Here is an 18,046-nt window from a genome sequence, read left to right as displayed (position 1 = left end):
GAACGCTGCCTGGGAAAGCCTGAGTTCATTTTTCTCACTCTGGGGTGATTATTTTTAGTTGTCTCTCTGTGAGCCCTGAGATCAAGCCAAATACATGTCTAATGAAAATTCAGGACAAAAATTTAAATAATTTAATATGATTCTTTATTTTCCCCTCATGGTACAATCTAATTTCAGTGGTTATTATATCTAGGAGAATTCATGAACAAAGGACTGAAGAGATCTGCTGCATCTCCCTATAAAGATGGAATTAAGCACACCACTATTTATGTATTTATGTGTTTATCTCCTGGAGGCCTTTGAACCATGTAGATACATTATGGTAAAAAGAAAAAAAAAAACAGTAACTTTAAAATAAAAAAAACTAAAGCTGCCATTCTAATGAAAGAGAAAGGGACCAAACCAGCAGTTATTCTATAGCAAGACTCAAAAAAGGGGCATATAGAGCCCTTTGCTCACTGAATAGTTCAGACAGCCAGAAGCACTTTGTCAGAACAGGTCATGCTCTCATCACAGTATCTGAACAGACAAATGCTTCCTTTCCTGCACTAAATATTCTTCAAAATAGGTTAAATGAATACAACTACAAGAATAAAACTACCACCTATACAAAATACAAGGTGCAGCAAAGGAAATAAAAATGAATTTCTAAATCTGAAATGCAACAACACACACAAAACCATGATACATATTGTAAATGAAAAATAAAATGTATAGCAATATAATCCAATCCATAGCCATGGCACATTTCAAAGGAAACCTGATGTGAAATTGAATTTTGTATTTGCATATTCACTATGGCTATGGTACAGCATGCAACCTCAGGATTCACATTTAGATTTTATGCCATAGTTGTGGCATAGTTGGCAAAATGCGTCTTCCAGTTTCCACCTAATGCCAGTAAGTGAGGGTTCATGTCAAGGGTGGTGTTTAAACTCTGTTAGTGTCATTAATCAAAGTCAATGAACTGGATCTAAAAAGAACAAACAAGCAAACAAAAACCATCAGTGGATAACATTCACCTGTCTGACTTAACCTCAAAGATAAACTGACTTGTTCCTCCACAGCCACTTTCATTATGACTTAGTTTCTCAGCACGGCTTTACAACGAAGACGCAACAAAATAGCAACGGCAGAACTGAAGAGAACAAACAAGCGATGATAGAATAAAATCACATTACATTATTCTTAAATTCATGAAAGGCTGCAAAACCATTATCATTACATCGGTTTGCTTTTCAGCTCTGCTCCCACACCGAGGAAACACGCCTTCTGTCCCATCACACTAAATTACACGTGGTGGTAGCACTCCGGAGCTCTCGTTATATTATTCCACCTGGAGCAGAACTACAAATAAATCTGGCTGGCTGACAGAGTGATGAACAGTCTGCTGAAGGGCCGTGGATGAAAATAGTCTTGCATACTCATCAGTATCATCGCCGCAGTCTGACACCCCACACAATAATTTTAGACTTAAAAAAAAAAAAAAGCACCTTTAAGAGACGGAATGACTTCACAAGAATTCAGAAGCACTGCTGTGTTCACGCCGACACAGCTTGGTTTTGTAGCAGAAGGAAATTGAAAACAAGAGCCTTTTGATTATGGAATAAAAGAGTTTATTTCATATAAAAATTTTAATATTAAATTTGAAGTCATAGATGAACAATAACATTGCTTGCATCACCTTTCTGCCCTGACAAGTCTGACTTGTCACTCCATCACACCCAGCCTTCTGGCGTCAGTCTCATTATAGGATCTCAGCAACATGCAGCAGCAGCACCGCAGATCTCTCTCATTTAGTTTGTGTTAACTAAACAAACACAAAGGAGGTTTAACTGGTTCCCTGCAGCAAGTCATCATTCTTGCTATCATTCTTGCTACTTTTAGGGCAATCTGGTTGGCGTTTTTGAAACTAATGATGGAGCATGTGAAGACAGCACCTGAGAGGACCGGATCTTTGTCCGCCACGGTAAAATGCTACCAAACTAAAGGCAAACTGCAACACTTACACTATTAATCAATTATACATGTACTTCATCAATTTCCAGACTTTCATCCATATTTGACAGAACCTCGAAGATAACTTTGGTCCAACACATGTTTGATAATGCACTTTTAAATGAGCACTGCTGATAGTCAAAACTATGAACTACAGCCCAGAGTGTACCAGTTATTCATCATGCAAAGTGCGCCTGAAACACTTGTAGATGCGTGGCTGCAACACCTCATGCGCAGATCCCCCGTCAATGGCGACGAGCACGATGGGAGGACATCTAATAGATAACAGATTGTCACGGCTGCGTGAAGCGCCATCGCACGAAACACTACTCCTCATTATCTAGAAGAAAGAGCGAGAGAAAAGATTCATGTAGGGACAGAGCACTCTTTAGAGAGGCAGAGGATACTGGTTAGAATAAGATCACATCTCTAAATCAGAAATGACAGACATTGTTTTCTTGTGTTCAGTCAGTCACACAAAATGTTTGCCTTAACTTAATACATTGAACACATATTTGAACTTCTAGCCATTATAATGACATTTGTGAGAACTGCAATGCTGGATGACTGTGCATCACTTTACGCCTAACATTTTTTTCTCACATTTTGCTATAGAATTATAAACATTTCTCACATTTCTTTCACGGCTTGACAGTCATTTCCTGTTGACATTTAAGTAGAACCCAAACTGACATACAAATAATTATCCCCAAACTTTGGGTTTGGATGAGTGGATGAATAGTTTGTGACTAATCAACACATGCACGACTAGAGTAGAGACATTGTTTCCTGCATTAAATGGTTCATTCATTTTGAAACATATACGCCATGATTTCTGTATGGATGAGGAGGCGCAACAACGCTCACTGTAATCAAATGAGGACCATCTCCAGTGACTAACCTTCTTGGTATACACCGTCCGCCATCACCAGATGAAGGATCTTGGGGTACAGATGCTGCTGCTCAGTTCCCAAAATGCTCAACACTAAACTGGAACCCTGGTCAATATTCTCATCTTCATCTTCATGTATAGCCTTGAAAGTAAAAAAAACAACAACAATCTACTTGTGCCTTCTGTTCACTCTCACTTGACACTCTCAATATTTATGCAACATTTAATACCTTGATCTTACTGTAGGCCTCAATTAATTTCTCAAAGCCCATCTGCTGCTCCAAGTTGAAGCGGAGTTCTTCCAGACGACTGAAGATGCTGTCTCTGTACACGGCCTCTCCGCCCTGGTCCTCTCCACTGCCATCTGCGGCGCAGCAGGATTCAGTCATCACAAAGCTGCACCTGCTCAGCTTTAAAAATTCATTACACAGCGACCGGTACTTATAAAAATAAGACATCAACACTAATTCAAAGTGAAGTTTGATTTCCATGCTGCTATGAAGCAACCCTAAAAAAAGAAGACTGTGGACAGAAGTGTAGAATTATGGTTTAATGTCTTTACACAAACATTACTCCTACCTGAATGCCACTCTTCATTGAGCTGGCCATTACTGTTTTCCTCATCATCTGGACTCCCATTGGAGACTTCTTCTTCCTCCTCGTCCTCCTCCCCTTCTTCCTCCTCGTCATCCCCCTCCTCGTCATCGTCTACAGCTATCCGATTGTTGTCCTGATCAACCCCAGAGCCCAACCTGCTGAACAGCTCCGGACCCACCGGAGGGTTTCCGTTGAAGTCTCCTGCAGCAGCTTGCGGGAGGCTCCTCATTATGTCACCTTCCTCTTTCAGCAGTCTCTCCATGGAGGCTCGGATGTCCTGCAGGTCTTCATCCTCATACCCTCTTGGGAACAGGGAATATTGATATGACATGCAGCATTTTTGTTATCTAGCAACATGCAATGCACAACATGCCGAGGAAATGATTGGCAGAAGCAGGGCAAGGCAAACGTCTTTGTTAAAACAACCAGCCAACCCTAGACTGCAGTCCAGGCTTGTTTTTGGTTTTGCGATTTCATTATTAATGTTTCTTACTCTTCAGTCTCTGACTGGTCTTCGTCTTTAGCATCTAGGTCCGCGACTTCTAAGTTGTTGTCTGGGGCAACACTGGCATCAGTCGCCACGGAGTCCCGCCGGACGCTGAAGAGACGGCTTAGGTCGGGCAGAGAGCAGGTCCGCAACATCTGACAAATACGGCATACGCAAAAAAACATTGACACGGAAAATCAACACGACATCCCATCATGGTGGGGTTAACAGGCAGTTGTGCTTGACAAAAATCATAATCAATTGCAATTAAGTAAAATGTCAACTATGCCCTCCAAACCGTGCTACAATTATTTGACCGACAAGCTTACATTCATGCTATAAGTTGCTCTTTGACCTAAAATGTCGAGCCGGATTTGCTGGTATCAGTGTCCCTGATGAGAGATACAGGCCGATGGGCGCTCCTGTCCTATCAGACCGACTGCAGGTCCAGACTGTGTGAGATTAATGGCTGTAACACTGTGTAAGGGCACCTTCACTAATAAACAGGATTGAAACATGATCTAAAAATAACAATCCTGGACATCGCACCAGGCACAAGAAGTTCGCATCTCCTCCAGGGAAGCAACAGACATCTACATATTCATATTGCTGTATGTGATGCGTCATCTAATAATGCTGAGACCTTTCATTCCCAGTCAAAGAGTAGAGGGGTCTATTTAGGATTCACACGCAGCCAGTAAATCACCTTTGGGTTGTTGAGATCAAACATGCCTGCAGAGAGATCAATGAGGAGGGCCTCTTGATGTCTGGAGCGCAGAGGTGAGACAGAGCGTGAGCGAGAGGCCAGCGAGGAGGACGATTCATCAACAGAGGACTGGGCTGAAAGGATTGCCAAGACTGCGGTGCGTCGGTGGGCCGGGGAACACAACTTCATGAACAGAGGCTCCTCGCTCGCTGCTAAACCTGGGAGAGAGGAGCAAGACAGATTTAATTAAGATAATAAACACACTGAGAAAAGTGGGAAATGAATGGCCCACTAGTGGAGTCAGGATCACCAGCAGCAGAGCGTAAAATGTAGTTTAACTATAATGCTATCACTAAACAACACAATGCCAGTAGGGGTGATCAATTTTGTCATAACTTTCTGTACATCTTATCAGATCGAATTTTTTTGAAATAAAATGATCCACCATATCTGGATGCTTGTAATGTGAACTGTATCCGTTCACAAGTCCCTGATGAGAGAGTTTCAGAACCACCACAGTAAACATGAAGCTCACCTGAAAATTCATTTGGTTTCTCTGGACCTGTGTCTGCTGGTCTTGTGCTGCCCTCTGGTGGCCTACAAGGAAATTGACTTCATTTCCCAAATGGATGAATATAATTATGAAGTCTTATTAATTTACGTGGACTGGGTACATCAACTTTGAACTCATAGGAGAGTGAGTGAATGAGGACCATATTAAATATGGTTCTAACAATAATACTAAAGATGAATAGTCACATTTGCGGCTGGGCTTCCTGCTCCCACGCCGGCATCACATCAGCTTGGGGGCGCGAGGCCTGCTCAGGCGCCTCCTCTAAAGCCACCAACTCCATATCTGCTGGATCTGAAAGAAGTCGGACCAGACAGGGTTCCATTGAAAATATAGTCACAGCTGACACATCCAGGTAAAGTCGATAATGCTGACCCTGCGTCTCAGTAAGACGAGATGGCGGTGGAACGCCTTCCACCGGACCAGCCACAGACGCTTCATGATGCGAGGTCTCCGTGGTGTGTACAACGTCCTTCTGAACCTCTGCACTCTGTAGCTGCGCAGACGGCGCCGGCTCACAGGGAAACCCTTCATTAGATGTCATCGTAGTCTCAGCAGCTTCCATCTGGTAAGGCTTATCTAAAAGAAGAATTTAACATCATTAAATCCAAGGGCTGGCATAATGCATTCGATTGAAGTGGCATTTGTTAAAATCGACAACCGCTTCAACTCTACAATCCTCACTCGTGTGTCAAAGGGCCGATGAGGGAGACCTCTGTCACAGAAAACATTAACAAAAGACATTTTCATGGTCTTTGTAATTTTTTTTTGTGTGTTAAATAATTTTTTAGATCATGTTATTTATTATGTGAATGTAAAGGTTTCAAGTAAAATGTAAATACAAATTCCTAACCGGGGCAAGGGACGTCTTCCTCGCATATGGAGGTGTTCTTCAAATGCTGAGTGAGTGTCTGAAGCTCCGCCCCCTGCAGCGCTCTCAGCACCTGAGAGGCTGGACTCACTGCCCACACCTTCCTCGGGGCGTCTTCAGGTAGCTCACCCATCTGTATGACTTCACCTGCTGTTTGCTCTGGGACACGACACACAGGCTTACATTCTCGATGCACACAATGTTAAGAGTTTTAGGAGACCTGTGTGTGTTTGATCGCTCGGAGGGGAGACAACTCACCGATGGTGGTGAAGCATGTTTGCTCTAGAGTTTGCTGGGCAACAGAGACCAGAGGGACTGATTCCCACTTCTTTCTGTCTCCACCAGAAGATGGTCTGTTTTCTAGAGACATAGAAGAATAGTGAGAACATTTCAGCAAAAGAAGCACAAATGTGTATCAATTCTTTCCAAAGCAGCAAAACTTCCACAGTACATCAAAAAAGGGGTGTGGTTTTATTATCTTTATTACTCCATATATAAATTCAGGAGCCTTTTGTCCTGAGAGGGTTCAACCTACCAGCTGTGGCTGTACACGTTTCCTCCAGTGTTTTCTGAGCCACAGGAAGTACAGGCAGTTCTGCTGCCTCCCACTTCTTCCTCTCTCCATTCGAAGGGGGGCGTTTCTCTGTGCTGGGTTGGCTCTGTTGGAGAGCAGGACACGGTTCTGCAGAAGGTGAAGATGACGACTCCGCCTCCTCCGCCGGGCCGTGGGCTTTTAGGTTCTGGTTCAGTCTACGCAGGATCTGCTTTTTCTCGCTCTGTTACGTGAAAATCAATAAGTAACTTCTTAATTACAAAGAATCAACACTATAGTCGCAACATTGACGACAACAGACGGACTTTATTAAGCACCCTGACTTTAACAAGCATCGCTTGAGCTTACGTGGATTAACGTAGCAGTTTCTGGATGAGGCAAACTTTCTTTCAGTGGAGTAATCTGCCAAACACAAACAAAAATGTAGATTTTTAAATAGATTCTCACAATACAAAGTGACACTCTTTGCAAATGTATACTGACTGCTCCGACGTTCTTCAGGGCAGCGGTCATGGATATGTCTGGGGTGGGTTGGGGTTGGGATGAAGGCAGTGCTGGAGGTTTGGATGCCGGGTCTTGAGGAGAGGGGCTGGGTTGTGGAAGAGGACTGTCTGAGGAAGATGATGGTGCTACTGGTGCTACATGTCCTGCCGCCATGCCAAACTTCACCTCCCGTGCTACGAGCTTCCACAATACAACACACCCAATATTAGAAAATTAAAAAAACAAAAACATTTATTTATCCTTACACTTTTAGTACTTGAGGACATTCTACCAGCTGACTACAGGAGACACAGAAACAAGACTTTGAGCCCTAAATCTCTGATAATATTTGAGAAAGACAATCGCATGGATTTGAACTTGAGTCGTCCGGGTGACAGCCGACTGATGCTACTATCCCAGCAGGTCTCCTAAAACCATTCCTTGACCCTGAGCTGAGTGAAAAAGCATCCTGCCAAGCACTTTGATGATAAAAGTTAATATTTGGAAATAAACTCCTGACGATCTAAAAACGAGGCTTAGGCTGACAAATGTTGGAGTTGGGGAAAGAATGATGGACTTACATGGTCCTCCCAAGCTCTCTTTTCTTTTTCATACGCTTCTTTCCTCTTCCTCTCCAGTTGTTCCTTCAGCACAGCAGCGCGGGCGTTTGCTTGGGCCTGGCAGGTGTCACATACAAAAGGAAAAAGAACATTTAGAACTTAACCGCTTACTGGCATAATCTCTCTCAAGTTTATTCATTCAATTAAATACTTTCCCAAAAATATGCACTCAAAACAATTCTACATCATGACCAAATATCCTTTGTCTGTGCTCACTCAAAATGAAGGCGCATGAAAAGCAGCATGGATGACACAAAGTCATGCATCAAGCTAAAGAATGGCCTAAAGCAGAGGCATTACTAGTTAAGTACGTATAGTACAAAACTTTGTCAGAAAACTTTCTTTGACCTCATGTGCTCTTTTGTAGGATTGTATCTCGGTTCATAGGCTGGTCAAGAGTGGAGCCATCTATACCCTCTCCTTCTTTCGGCTTGTCCCATCAGGGGTCGCCACAGCAAATCAACCTTCTAGTCATTTGCATGCTTAAGTTCTATACCTTATAATCCCCATTACAACCACCCAGAGACCAGGTCAAAGGCCGAGAGTCTGGAGAACGCCATGTTATGTTGTTCCGTACATCATCGAAATGTTACATATGTAGACATCATTTTCAGACAGACTCACTTTTAAAGCCTTTCTTCTGAGCTCTGCCTCCTCGGTGGACTCCTGGCTGTCAGAGCCATCAGTATCATACTGAGACCCAAAACAACAAGAGCCAAGAAACTAAACATCAGAGGGAACTGAAAAGATGCATTAAAAGTGCTCTCAGACAGAGGAGGAGTGTACCTTCTCTCCTCTGAGCCGAGCTTTGATCTGCTGACGTTCATTGAAGTTCTGTAAGCGGATCTGCCTCAGCCTTGACAAGTACTCCTGAGAACAGAGGAGATACAAACTACATGTTGGAAACACCTGCACACATGTATAAACCGAAGCAGAATAAGACGATCATCACTAAATCAAAGACAAAAAGGACAAATGGGCATCATCTGCAAAAGTCAAAGGGTTTACACAGAAGAAAAATATGATGCAGCTGCACATCAAAACATTAGTAAGAATAAAATATCACATTATGCAGATAACAGTAAAATATAGATGCGTTTACATGCATTCATTCAAAGCAAAAAAAAAGCAGAAATACACGACTCAAAACTGATGCAAAATCCAAAAATGAAACACAAACAATGGTTCCGACTGCTGTGAATATACCTTTACATTCAAAGGCAAAATAAATACGAGAGCTGAAACAGGACAACAGAACAACGCACATTATTCAATAAATTGTGCATGGGTTCGAGGTGCTGGGTTGAATTATAGGGGAGTTAAAGGAAGTTTTGAGCCGACACGTGATGGAGGATGAGCCAAGCCAGACGGTGCTGTGAGTAATGCGGCGTGTGAGGATGGGCATTCCGGCCTGGGCTCCTACCTCCTCCTCTCGGTTGGCTCTGGGCCTCCTGCGCCGCAGCGAACCCGGCCGGCCTCCATAGATTGCAGCGAGGTTTTGTCGAGTTCCCTGTTTACCATTCAATTCAACCACATTTTAGAAGCCTGCAGTCCCACACATCAAACTGCCACAATAGTCATCAGTGGGGCCGAAGAGGCAAAGCTGAGTGGAATGAAATGGCTTAACTCTCAAAGAAAAGTCTGTGTAGGTTCTCAGTCCTGCAGGTCATGGTAAACCATGAAGAGCAAAGAAGAAGAATCAACTGGACTTGTTTAAGTTTGATTGAAGACGTTTCACGTCTCATCCAAGAGGCCTCTTCAGTTCTGAGAGACTGGTAGAGGTTTAGAAGTCAGGTTAATGACTGCCGGGGAGCATTTAGCATTCATAAAGGAAATGCTAACACTCCTGGGGAGTCTGGTTTTCCTTGGTGGTTTCAGTCCCCTCCTTGTTTCTGCTCCAACAGGGGTATAAGTATCTAAACTCTCCACCAGTCGCTCAGAACTAAAGAAGCTGCTTGGATGAGAGGTGAAACGTCTTATACCAAATTTGATCAAGTCCAAATCTTTTTTTCTCTCTCTTCATGATGTCTCAAAGAAAAGGATCAGCTATAAACTGAACCCAAAGATGTGACCCTACCCTTCATATTTCTGTTGTATTTTAGCCCATTTTGGCTCATTGCTTGATCTACTATTAGCTCTTTCGTTAGGGACATATCATCCCTCTTTCCAGAAGCATTCAACAGCTGTTCAAGAGCAATTAAAAAAAGCAATGGTTAGCACCTACATGGTGAAGACATTTAACCCTCCAGTTGTTTGAAAACTAGAAACTATTTCTCAAAGAACAGATCATGTTGAATTATTTCTGATGGAGTGGCATATCATTTCTGACCACTGGGGGTCAGAAAAAGCTCGACATCAACAGAACCTTGATACAAGAGAACCTCAGCGTTCTTATTTGATGTTTATGCGTGCAACAATTGCTTAAACAACACACAGAAAAAAACAGTTTAAAATGACACTGGGAATGAAGGACTCAAAGACAAACTGAAACAATGCGCTGAAACCCGGCTGATGCTTCGCGGCAGTAATAGCAGACCATTCAGAATACATGAAAGCATCTAATTCAGTCACTTACATATTTGTGACTTTTCATCGTTGTACCAGTTTGGAAAGGGTTGTAATCACAGGTGGAAAATGTTCTCCGCTTCAGCAACTGGACTAAGTAGTCGATAGTTTACCCTGAAGTTTAAAGCAGGAGCCACGGCTACGTACCAGCTGTCCCTCAGCACGAACTTTGTTGAGCATTGCTTCTGTTTTCCGCTGTAAAAACGCCTCAACCTGATAGGCCCGACCGGGAGGCACCTGATCATGCTGCCTGAAAACAGAATAGGGTAATCCATCTTTTAAAACTGAAAAGTGACACAATTTACCGGTAATATACGAGATGCTGTTTGACTGACCTATTAATATTATGACCTTGTTTAGAAAAATGCAGCAGCTTCCGCAGATCCCTCTTGACCGACTCAGGGTGGACTGAGGGGTTACTGGGCAGCACCGGGCCAGCAGCAGGTGGTACACTTGTTTCACACAGAGACAACGTCATTGAGACAGTAGTTCAGTACAGGTAATTCCCCTACAGAACACAGACATCGAGACTTACCCAATGGGACTGCCTGACCCTGCTGAGGACCCCTCCCTGCTGAGGACTTTTGGAGGAGGACCCTGAACAGAGCTTGGGACAGCCCTCTTTCCGCCACCTACATAACACTGAGTTACCAGGATAAAAAAAAAAACCCTGTGAGCGGTTTGACACAATTCAATCAAGAAAAAGATGGTAGTGATTCAAGCAATGACACAATTTTCATTCAAATAAACAAACAAATTAAATAAAATAGGCAGATCAGCCAGTACCTTCTTCTCTGGGCTGCTACCGCCGCTCAAGCTCAAAACATGCTTCCAACCTTGTTCCCTGGCTTGGTTTCTACGATTAACCTGTTAAAGACCACACGCTGATCTTTTTCTCAGTTTTAGAGGCTGATGCGCGGGATACTGATTCATAGCAACGCATTTCCCACTTACTAAAGTAACGACTTGATACACAAGAGAGAAATGATGAAGTATTTTAACACTGACCTTTTCCTTCTCATATCTCTTCATTTGTTCCGCTTTCAACAGAAGCATCTTAAGACAAAGGCAGAACGATAAAAGAGTGACATGAAAAGGATCAGACACCTCACAGATGAACTTCACAATGTTCTCACCTGCTCTCTTTGTTTCAGTTCTTTCTCAATCAGCTCCATCCTTTTCTTTCTACCTCCATCCTGCAGCATGAGGCAAAAGCATCACATACAAATAAAAGGGAGCACCTTTAAAAGACATCACCTTTCAGGAAAACAGGCAGCAGTGCTGCTCTGCCACTCGACCGGGAGGTGGGGAGGGAAAAGTTAGTTAACAGAGACAGTCTGTCTAAAGTAAGGAACAACACAGACGGATATTGTTGAATATAAAGATCAAGCGTAATTGGATGGAGAAAAACACTGAAGGGATCTTCAAGTGTGAGTAAATGTGGAGAGAAGGGAGTGAGATCTCATAGTAAACTTGGGAGTTATGCGGGCCTCTCAGCTGTACCTCAGGTTTTTTCCTCTCTTCCTCCACTTGACTCACTCTCCTCTTGGGGCCTGCTGGGAGAGGCGCCTGAGCAACATATAACACTGTGGTTCAGAGCTCGCCAACACACGAGGATGCAAAAACACAAACTGACGAGGGGGAGGGGCCTCTGACGTGCAGGAATAAAAGCTCACTCATAAATATTCCCCCCCCCCCCCCCCCCAAACGCACCTACATAGAAGGAAAAAGAAAAAAGCAATTTGTAGGACTAACCCGTTTGAGCTTCACAGCCGGTTTCTTCTCTGCAGGCTTTTTGGCAGTGCTTGACACCTTTCGCACAGTTAAAGGCACTCCATATTTGCAAGCTGGTTTGGTAATCCTCTGCGGGGGGGGGAATGGTATGGAGCCAGGGGCAGAACGCTTGGCTGGTCACACAGATCACAATATGAAAACATTCATCAGGAAAGACAATGTCCAAACGTGCAATTCAAACGCAGGAAGGACCACGATGGGTCTGCTCCATTTACACAGTGACAACGTTTTTGGCAAATCACTAAAAGGAAACATCTCAAAGAATAATACTCTACTGCTGCACACTAGACCAGCCCCTCCTCCCCCTAAAAATAATAAGGAAAACAAAACAAAAAAGGGGGGGGAGACATAGATATAAACATAAAATATCTTGATACACCTCGTTTCCAGTACAAACCAGAAAATATCAAGAGTTCATCAATTTGTGTTACATTTAAGAAAATGAAATCCTTATGTAAACTACAAAAAACATTTCAACCAACTAATTGAGCCATTTGATACTGAAAAATAAGTAAGTATATTTTATAAATCAGGAAAAAAATTAATAATAAATTGATCAGCACCATTACCTCAGGAACACAACACATAAAACATTTCAACCTACAAAACAGAAATGAAAAAAAAAAAATCAAATAGTGCTGATTCGCTCACTTGATGTGAAAAAACAAAACAAAAAACACCACCACAGCATAGGAGCTAATTACTCCCTGCGTATGCTCTATTAGAGTTAATAGCACACTAAATGTAGACATGACACCCACTGTAGCGGATTAGCACTTTATTCTAGCTCGGCAATGAAACAGCAAACAGTAGTTTCACCGTGCATGTTCACCAGGGACACACTCGCCCCCCCACTACCCCATTATTGAAGAATCACCGCTGGGCTTTTCTGTTTAAGGATGTGACCTTAGTGGTGTGTCAAATTTGGATTTTTTCCACTGAGCAAGAGGAAGTTGTTGAAACTCCACCGTCCAGCTCCCCTTTCCGCTGATCTTTCTTTCAGAGACCGCATCCATTCCTTCTTGCCATGATTCAACCATAATGGCCATCTAAGTGGAGGTGGACCACAGAGTGATGCCTGGCTGTAGGTCATGCTCTCCTGTGGGAACTCAATCTGGCGGTTGGGGTTTGCTTCCATGTTCCACTCCCCCCCCCCCCCCCCCCCCCGTCACTCTCCTGCCTGGCAAAGCAGCTGTGACGGTTCCCGGCTGGCCATGAGAGCTTCCAGCCAGAGTGTCTCTACGTTTTATTGGTTTATACTGGAACCAAATGAGTTTATATCTGTGCTCAGTCAGTCATGTTCCCATTTGGAGCTGCCCTGTGTCACTGCTGTTTTGAGCTCCAGAAAGGAGAAGCTGCGAACTCGGGTCTAGGAGTGGAAAAGGTACAATACCCCGAGAAGGACGCTCAGCGTTTATCGGGACACCTTTTCCAAATGCGCCCACATAACAGTCCCATTGGTCACAACCTCTGTCTCTCTTTCCACCGGTTAGATTAGGAGAACATGAGCTCTTTCCTTTCCTTCTTTGTTATTTTTTTAAGATGCTGCTACTCATCCAAAACTTGTGCTGCCTGGCTGTAGTCTGCTGTTGCAAGTGTTCGATTACATTTCTCTACTGTCTAAAACTGTTGCATCCTACACTCATATTTAGTACAAGCATAGGCTGTGGTGTCGAGTGTAATCATTAAATACTCAACTTGTATTCATTTAAACTGAATCTTCACCAGTTTTAAATGCAACCAAACACAACATACAGAATGTTGTTCCCTTTCTACATAAACATGACTGCATGTGCCAGAGTAACAAAAGTTGGACTCAGTTAGCTTAGACTGGTAGGATCAGCTTACTAAAAGTTAAACAGAGTTCCAGGGCCTGGGTTAGTGCATATTAGACATGATGACTTGCATTTCAACTGCCTCACAGCAGAGGATAGCAGCATCTAGTAGCATGTTGCTCACCTGGTGGCCCCTGTACTGCACACACTTTAGGCTGCTTGTGAAGAAAATCATGGTGAAATTCCTGAGCTATAACCTGAAAAAATCAAGAAATAATTCAGATTTATTTAGACTTTACAAAGTTCTTGTTTATGTAAATTACCAAAAATGGCTGACTGTGTGCTGCACCTGTGGTGTGAGGAACTTCTCTATCCTGCAGGTCAGAAAAGGTTTGTCCAGTACGCTGCTGACTGAGGGTCTCTCTCGGGGATCGCGTTTGAATAGCTGTGCCAAAAGGGAGCGCAGCTCTTGAGAGTAGTGAACAGACACGGGAGGGTAAGTGCCACGGATTATCTTCAGAACTAGGTTCTTCATGTTGCCAGCCTCAAACTGAGGAAAAAATATATGCAAAACACAACTATGGTCACTGCAGGGAAATTTATGCATGAAAAATAAGCAACGGCCAAGTAAGGCAGGGATCAAAAGGGTGGTTTAGAATACAATGAATTAAGAATTTCATTATGAGCCTCAGACACATTCTTCATTCTCAACATTTAACACAGTGCTGAAGGAGAAGATCGGTATGTAAGAGAGCATTTACGATACCTTCAGTAAACAGTTTACACACAGAATACTCACTGCATGCTTGAGGGTGCACATTTCATATAGGACACATCCTAAGGCCCAGATATCACTGCAAAGGGAGGGGAAAGCAGGGAAAGTAAGAGAACATATAAATAGATAAACAAGGATAAGTTACATTCATTCTATAAGGTCACTTATAAGCTTTTCCTTTCTTTATATTTAGATTTATTTCTAAAGAAACCTTCATATTAAAGAATAAAAATATCTAAATGTACACCGAGCTTGGTTGTAACTCAAGCGGCCTGGATCCATACTTATTCATGCTAAGAGGAAGTCAACACTAGCTTCTTGCTGTAGTTACCGGCAAGCAGTTTCACTCAATTAATAGGAAATGCAACACCTTTATATTACCCAGAAGCCACTGCCTAACCCTGTACGGTGGGGCAGAGCTTGTCCTCTTGATTACAATTAAATTTTAATTCACAGCGCAAGTGAGACAAACAATAAAAGTAGTTAGTACCTCTTGTTGTTGTACGGTTTGCTTTCACAGATCTCTGGGGACAGGTAATATGGTGTTCCTATACATGTTCTTGCCAGTTCCACAGTGCTGCACATGAGAAGCAAATGGGATTAGATCCTATCATTTCCAAAGATGGGCTTTACAGATATTTGCACATTCATTAAGGTGATGACACACCTGTTCAGCACTCTTGCAATTCCAAAGTCTCCAAGTTGTACAGTCCCATTTTTAGTCAAAAATATGTTCTATAAAAGGCATTCCAAAAACACGTGTAAACCAGGCAATACATAAATAGCAAATAAATAACTTCTTAAGAGAAGATGAACCTGAAACAGCACCTGCGATTTGATGTCCCTGTGGAGGATTTTTCGACCATGTACGTGCTTCAGTGCCAGGCAAATCTGCACAAACCAATCCAAGATCTAAGAATGCGAGAAAATGGTACAGCCATGTTATACAGTATCAACTTTATATTAATATTTATCATTCAGAAATATACAACCTGGGGAAATAAAATTTAAAGGTGAGAAACATGGATGAATAAGATGATTTCAGCCCATGTGTATAAAACTCAGCAGGTGCAGCTATTCATTTAGTAACTTTGTTTCCACCCTTGTGAAGATCAAACGTTTCAGAGGGCTCCATGATTCTCCTGCAACATTGTTTCCTCTCATTGTCCCTTCACTTCCTGCTTCAATCATAAAGATGGATCTTTCTCTCTTCCAGGCCAGTGTCTCTCCGTCTTGGTCTTCACATCTTAAATGGACCAGCTGCTCCAGAAGGCAGGCTTTTGTAGGTCATGAGGCAGTCCCAGCTTCATTGGTGTTCATCAAGGTCTTCCAGCATGGCAATAATCCCAAACACACCGCCAGGGCAACTAAGGAGTGGCTCCGTAAGAAGCATGTCAAGTTCCTGGAGTGACCTACAGCCAATCTCCAGACCTCAACCCAATAGGAACTCTGTGGAGCGAGTTGAAAGTCTGTGTTGCCCAGCGACAGCCCCAAAACATCACAGCTCTAGAAAAGATCTCCGTGGAAGAGTGGGTCAAAATACTGGCTGGAGTGGAAACCTGGTCTGGAACTACCGGAAATGTTTGCCAAGCAAGGTTACACTAAAAAGTATCGAGTTGAACTTTTGCCATTGACCAAATATTTATTTTCTGTACCATTAAACAAAAATTGTTTAAAGATCATACAATGTGATTACCTAGATTTTGATTTTTTCACATTCTGTCTCACAGCTAAAGTTTACCGATGATGAAATTACAGACCTCATCTTTTTAAGTGGGATAACTTGCACAATCGATGGCTGCCAAATACTTTTTATCTCCACTGTGTCTTACTTGCTCTTCTGTGAACAGTACTCCATTCTGAGAGTTGATCTTCTTGAAGAGGTCTCCTCCCTCACAGTAGTCCATTACTATATACAAGCAGCCACCCTCTAAAAACCAAAAATGTACCGGTAAGTCATAAAACTTTCAATATACACTAAGAAATCTTAAGAGCTCTGCAGCTTTTATTTAAGGCACGGTGGCATAAAGGAAGGCAGTTTAACTTGAGTGAATTCATCTTACGACTGATCGACTTATTTCCAGTGGACAGATGAATAACTAGTCAAAACGGGCACTTAAATCTAATGTTTGTTTTTTAATGAAAACTATTGTACTATTATGTATGTATTTTATAACTTGTCTCTTCTCATACAGTGTCGGTACGTTCCTTATGCCAATGTGTCTCCCCAACAAAGACAAGAAAATCTAAGCCTTCCAAATGCCACCTTATGCGTCGTAATCTTCTTGTTGCACTGAAATCAATGGATGCCGTTTTAGAGAAATGGGATTGTGGCATTATAAATGTACTTTCAACCAATGGTTAAGATCTTTTGAATGAGTGACTACCTTCGAAAGACTCCTTATATTGAACAACGTTGGGATGACTCATGTTGGCGAGAACAGAAACCTCTTTCCGAGATTCCTGCCTCTCTTTACCAGACATCTGTCAAAAAAACAAAACAAACATCAAACAAACACTCAAAGCAAAATGTGAAGTTAGTGCTTTATCGCATAAGAACTCACTCTAGATATGCTGATTTCCTTGATGACATATTGGCGTCCATCCTCTTTGGATTTGACAAGGACGGCCTTTCCGAAAGAACCTTCCCCAATTTTCTTCACCTTTTCATACTTGTCCATGTTAGTCAAATGCCTGACTCCTCGTGCTGCTTCTGCAGAGATTTACATATTAAAAAGCTAAGAGCTTAATATGCTTTAATATAATTTGATAGTACCTGCATGGCTATATAGCTTCAGGAAAATTGTTTCATAATAGGCGACACTTTGACCTAGTATTAACTCAAGACATCATGTTTATCTGCCGCCCTGTAAACGCACAGTAATGTCAGCTTGATCGACAGAAAATAGTCTTTCCTTAGGCTTAGACGGTGTGTGATGCTAAAACAACACAATACAGCTGGTAGCAAGATAGCTCGTTATACCGATAGATAGTACCTCCATAAAAACAGTAGAATAAAATAAACTGATGTAAAATATATGCCCGGTGAGAGCACGCAGCACTGAATAATGCCATTAATGCTGCTCAATGGGCAGTGGTATACAGATAATACTGGCACGCTAATATTTGGTTTACCATCAGTGTTTCTCGCGGCTGTCTCACGTCTGTGGACTCTGGTACTTGCTTCCGCCCTCGCGCTGTCTATCGAGCAAATATGCTGCATTTTAATTGGCTGTGGCTGTAGTTTCCTGTCGTCAATTGGATCATAGAGCTGTCCATCTACTTTTACAGCGAATGACGGTCTTAGGCTCCACCCCCAACAGGACCATTGATGTGGACATGATCCATAGCAACCACAG

General features: G+C 42.6%; 1 protein-coding gene across 1 annotated transcript; it reads right to left on the bottom strand.

The window, feature by feature from the left end:
• Positions 1 to 2,894: 2,894 nt before the first annotated feature.
• nek1 (NIMA-related kinase 1) lies at positions 2,895 to 17,368 on the bottom strand. Its single transcript, XM_068743245.1, is given in 35 exon segments — positions 2,895 to 3,032; positions 3,121 to 3,254; positions 3,470 to 3,789; positions 3,981 to 4,129; positions 4,681 to 4,898; positions 5,216 to 5,277; positions 5,440 to 5,545; positions 5,627 to 5,830; positions 6,105 to 6,281; positions 6,381 to 6,482; positions 6,658 to 6,898; positions 7,024 to 7,077; positions 7,159 to 7,359; positions 7,740 to 7,835; positions 8,403 to 8,471; positions 8,565 to 8,648; positions 9,202 to 9,288; positions 10,457 to 10,480; positions 10,482 to 10,593; positions 10,679 to 10,795; positions 10,879 to 10,985; positions 11,130 to 11,210; positions 11,352 to 11,399; positions 11,480 to 11,539; positions 11,847 to 11,912; positions 12,099 to 12,250; positions 14,097 to 14,169; positions 14,262 to 14,462; positions 14,712 to 14,766; positions 15,178 to 15,264; positions 15,355 to 15,422; positions 15,516 to 15,599; positions 16,520 to 16,617; positions 17,075 to 17,171; positions 17,252 to 17,368. Coding segments are annotated over 35 exon segments (4,089 nt in total).
• Positions 17,369 to 18,046: the final 678 nt, after the last annotated feature.

The sequence above is a fragment of the Brachionichthys hirsutus genome, chromosome 9 (genome assembly GCF_040956055.1).
Source record: "Brachionichthys hirsutus isolate HB-005 chromosome 9, CSIRO-AGI_Bhir_v1, whole genome shotgun sequence".
Classification (NCBI taxonomy): Eukaryota; Metazoa; Chordata; class Actinopteri; order Lophiiformes; family Brachionichthyidae; genus Brachionichthys; species Brachionichthys hirsutus.
This window is presented reverse-complemented; position numbering and strand designations above follow the sequence as displayed.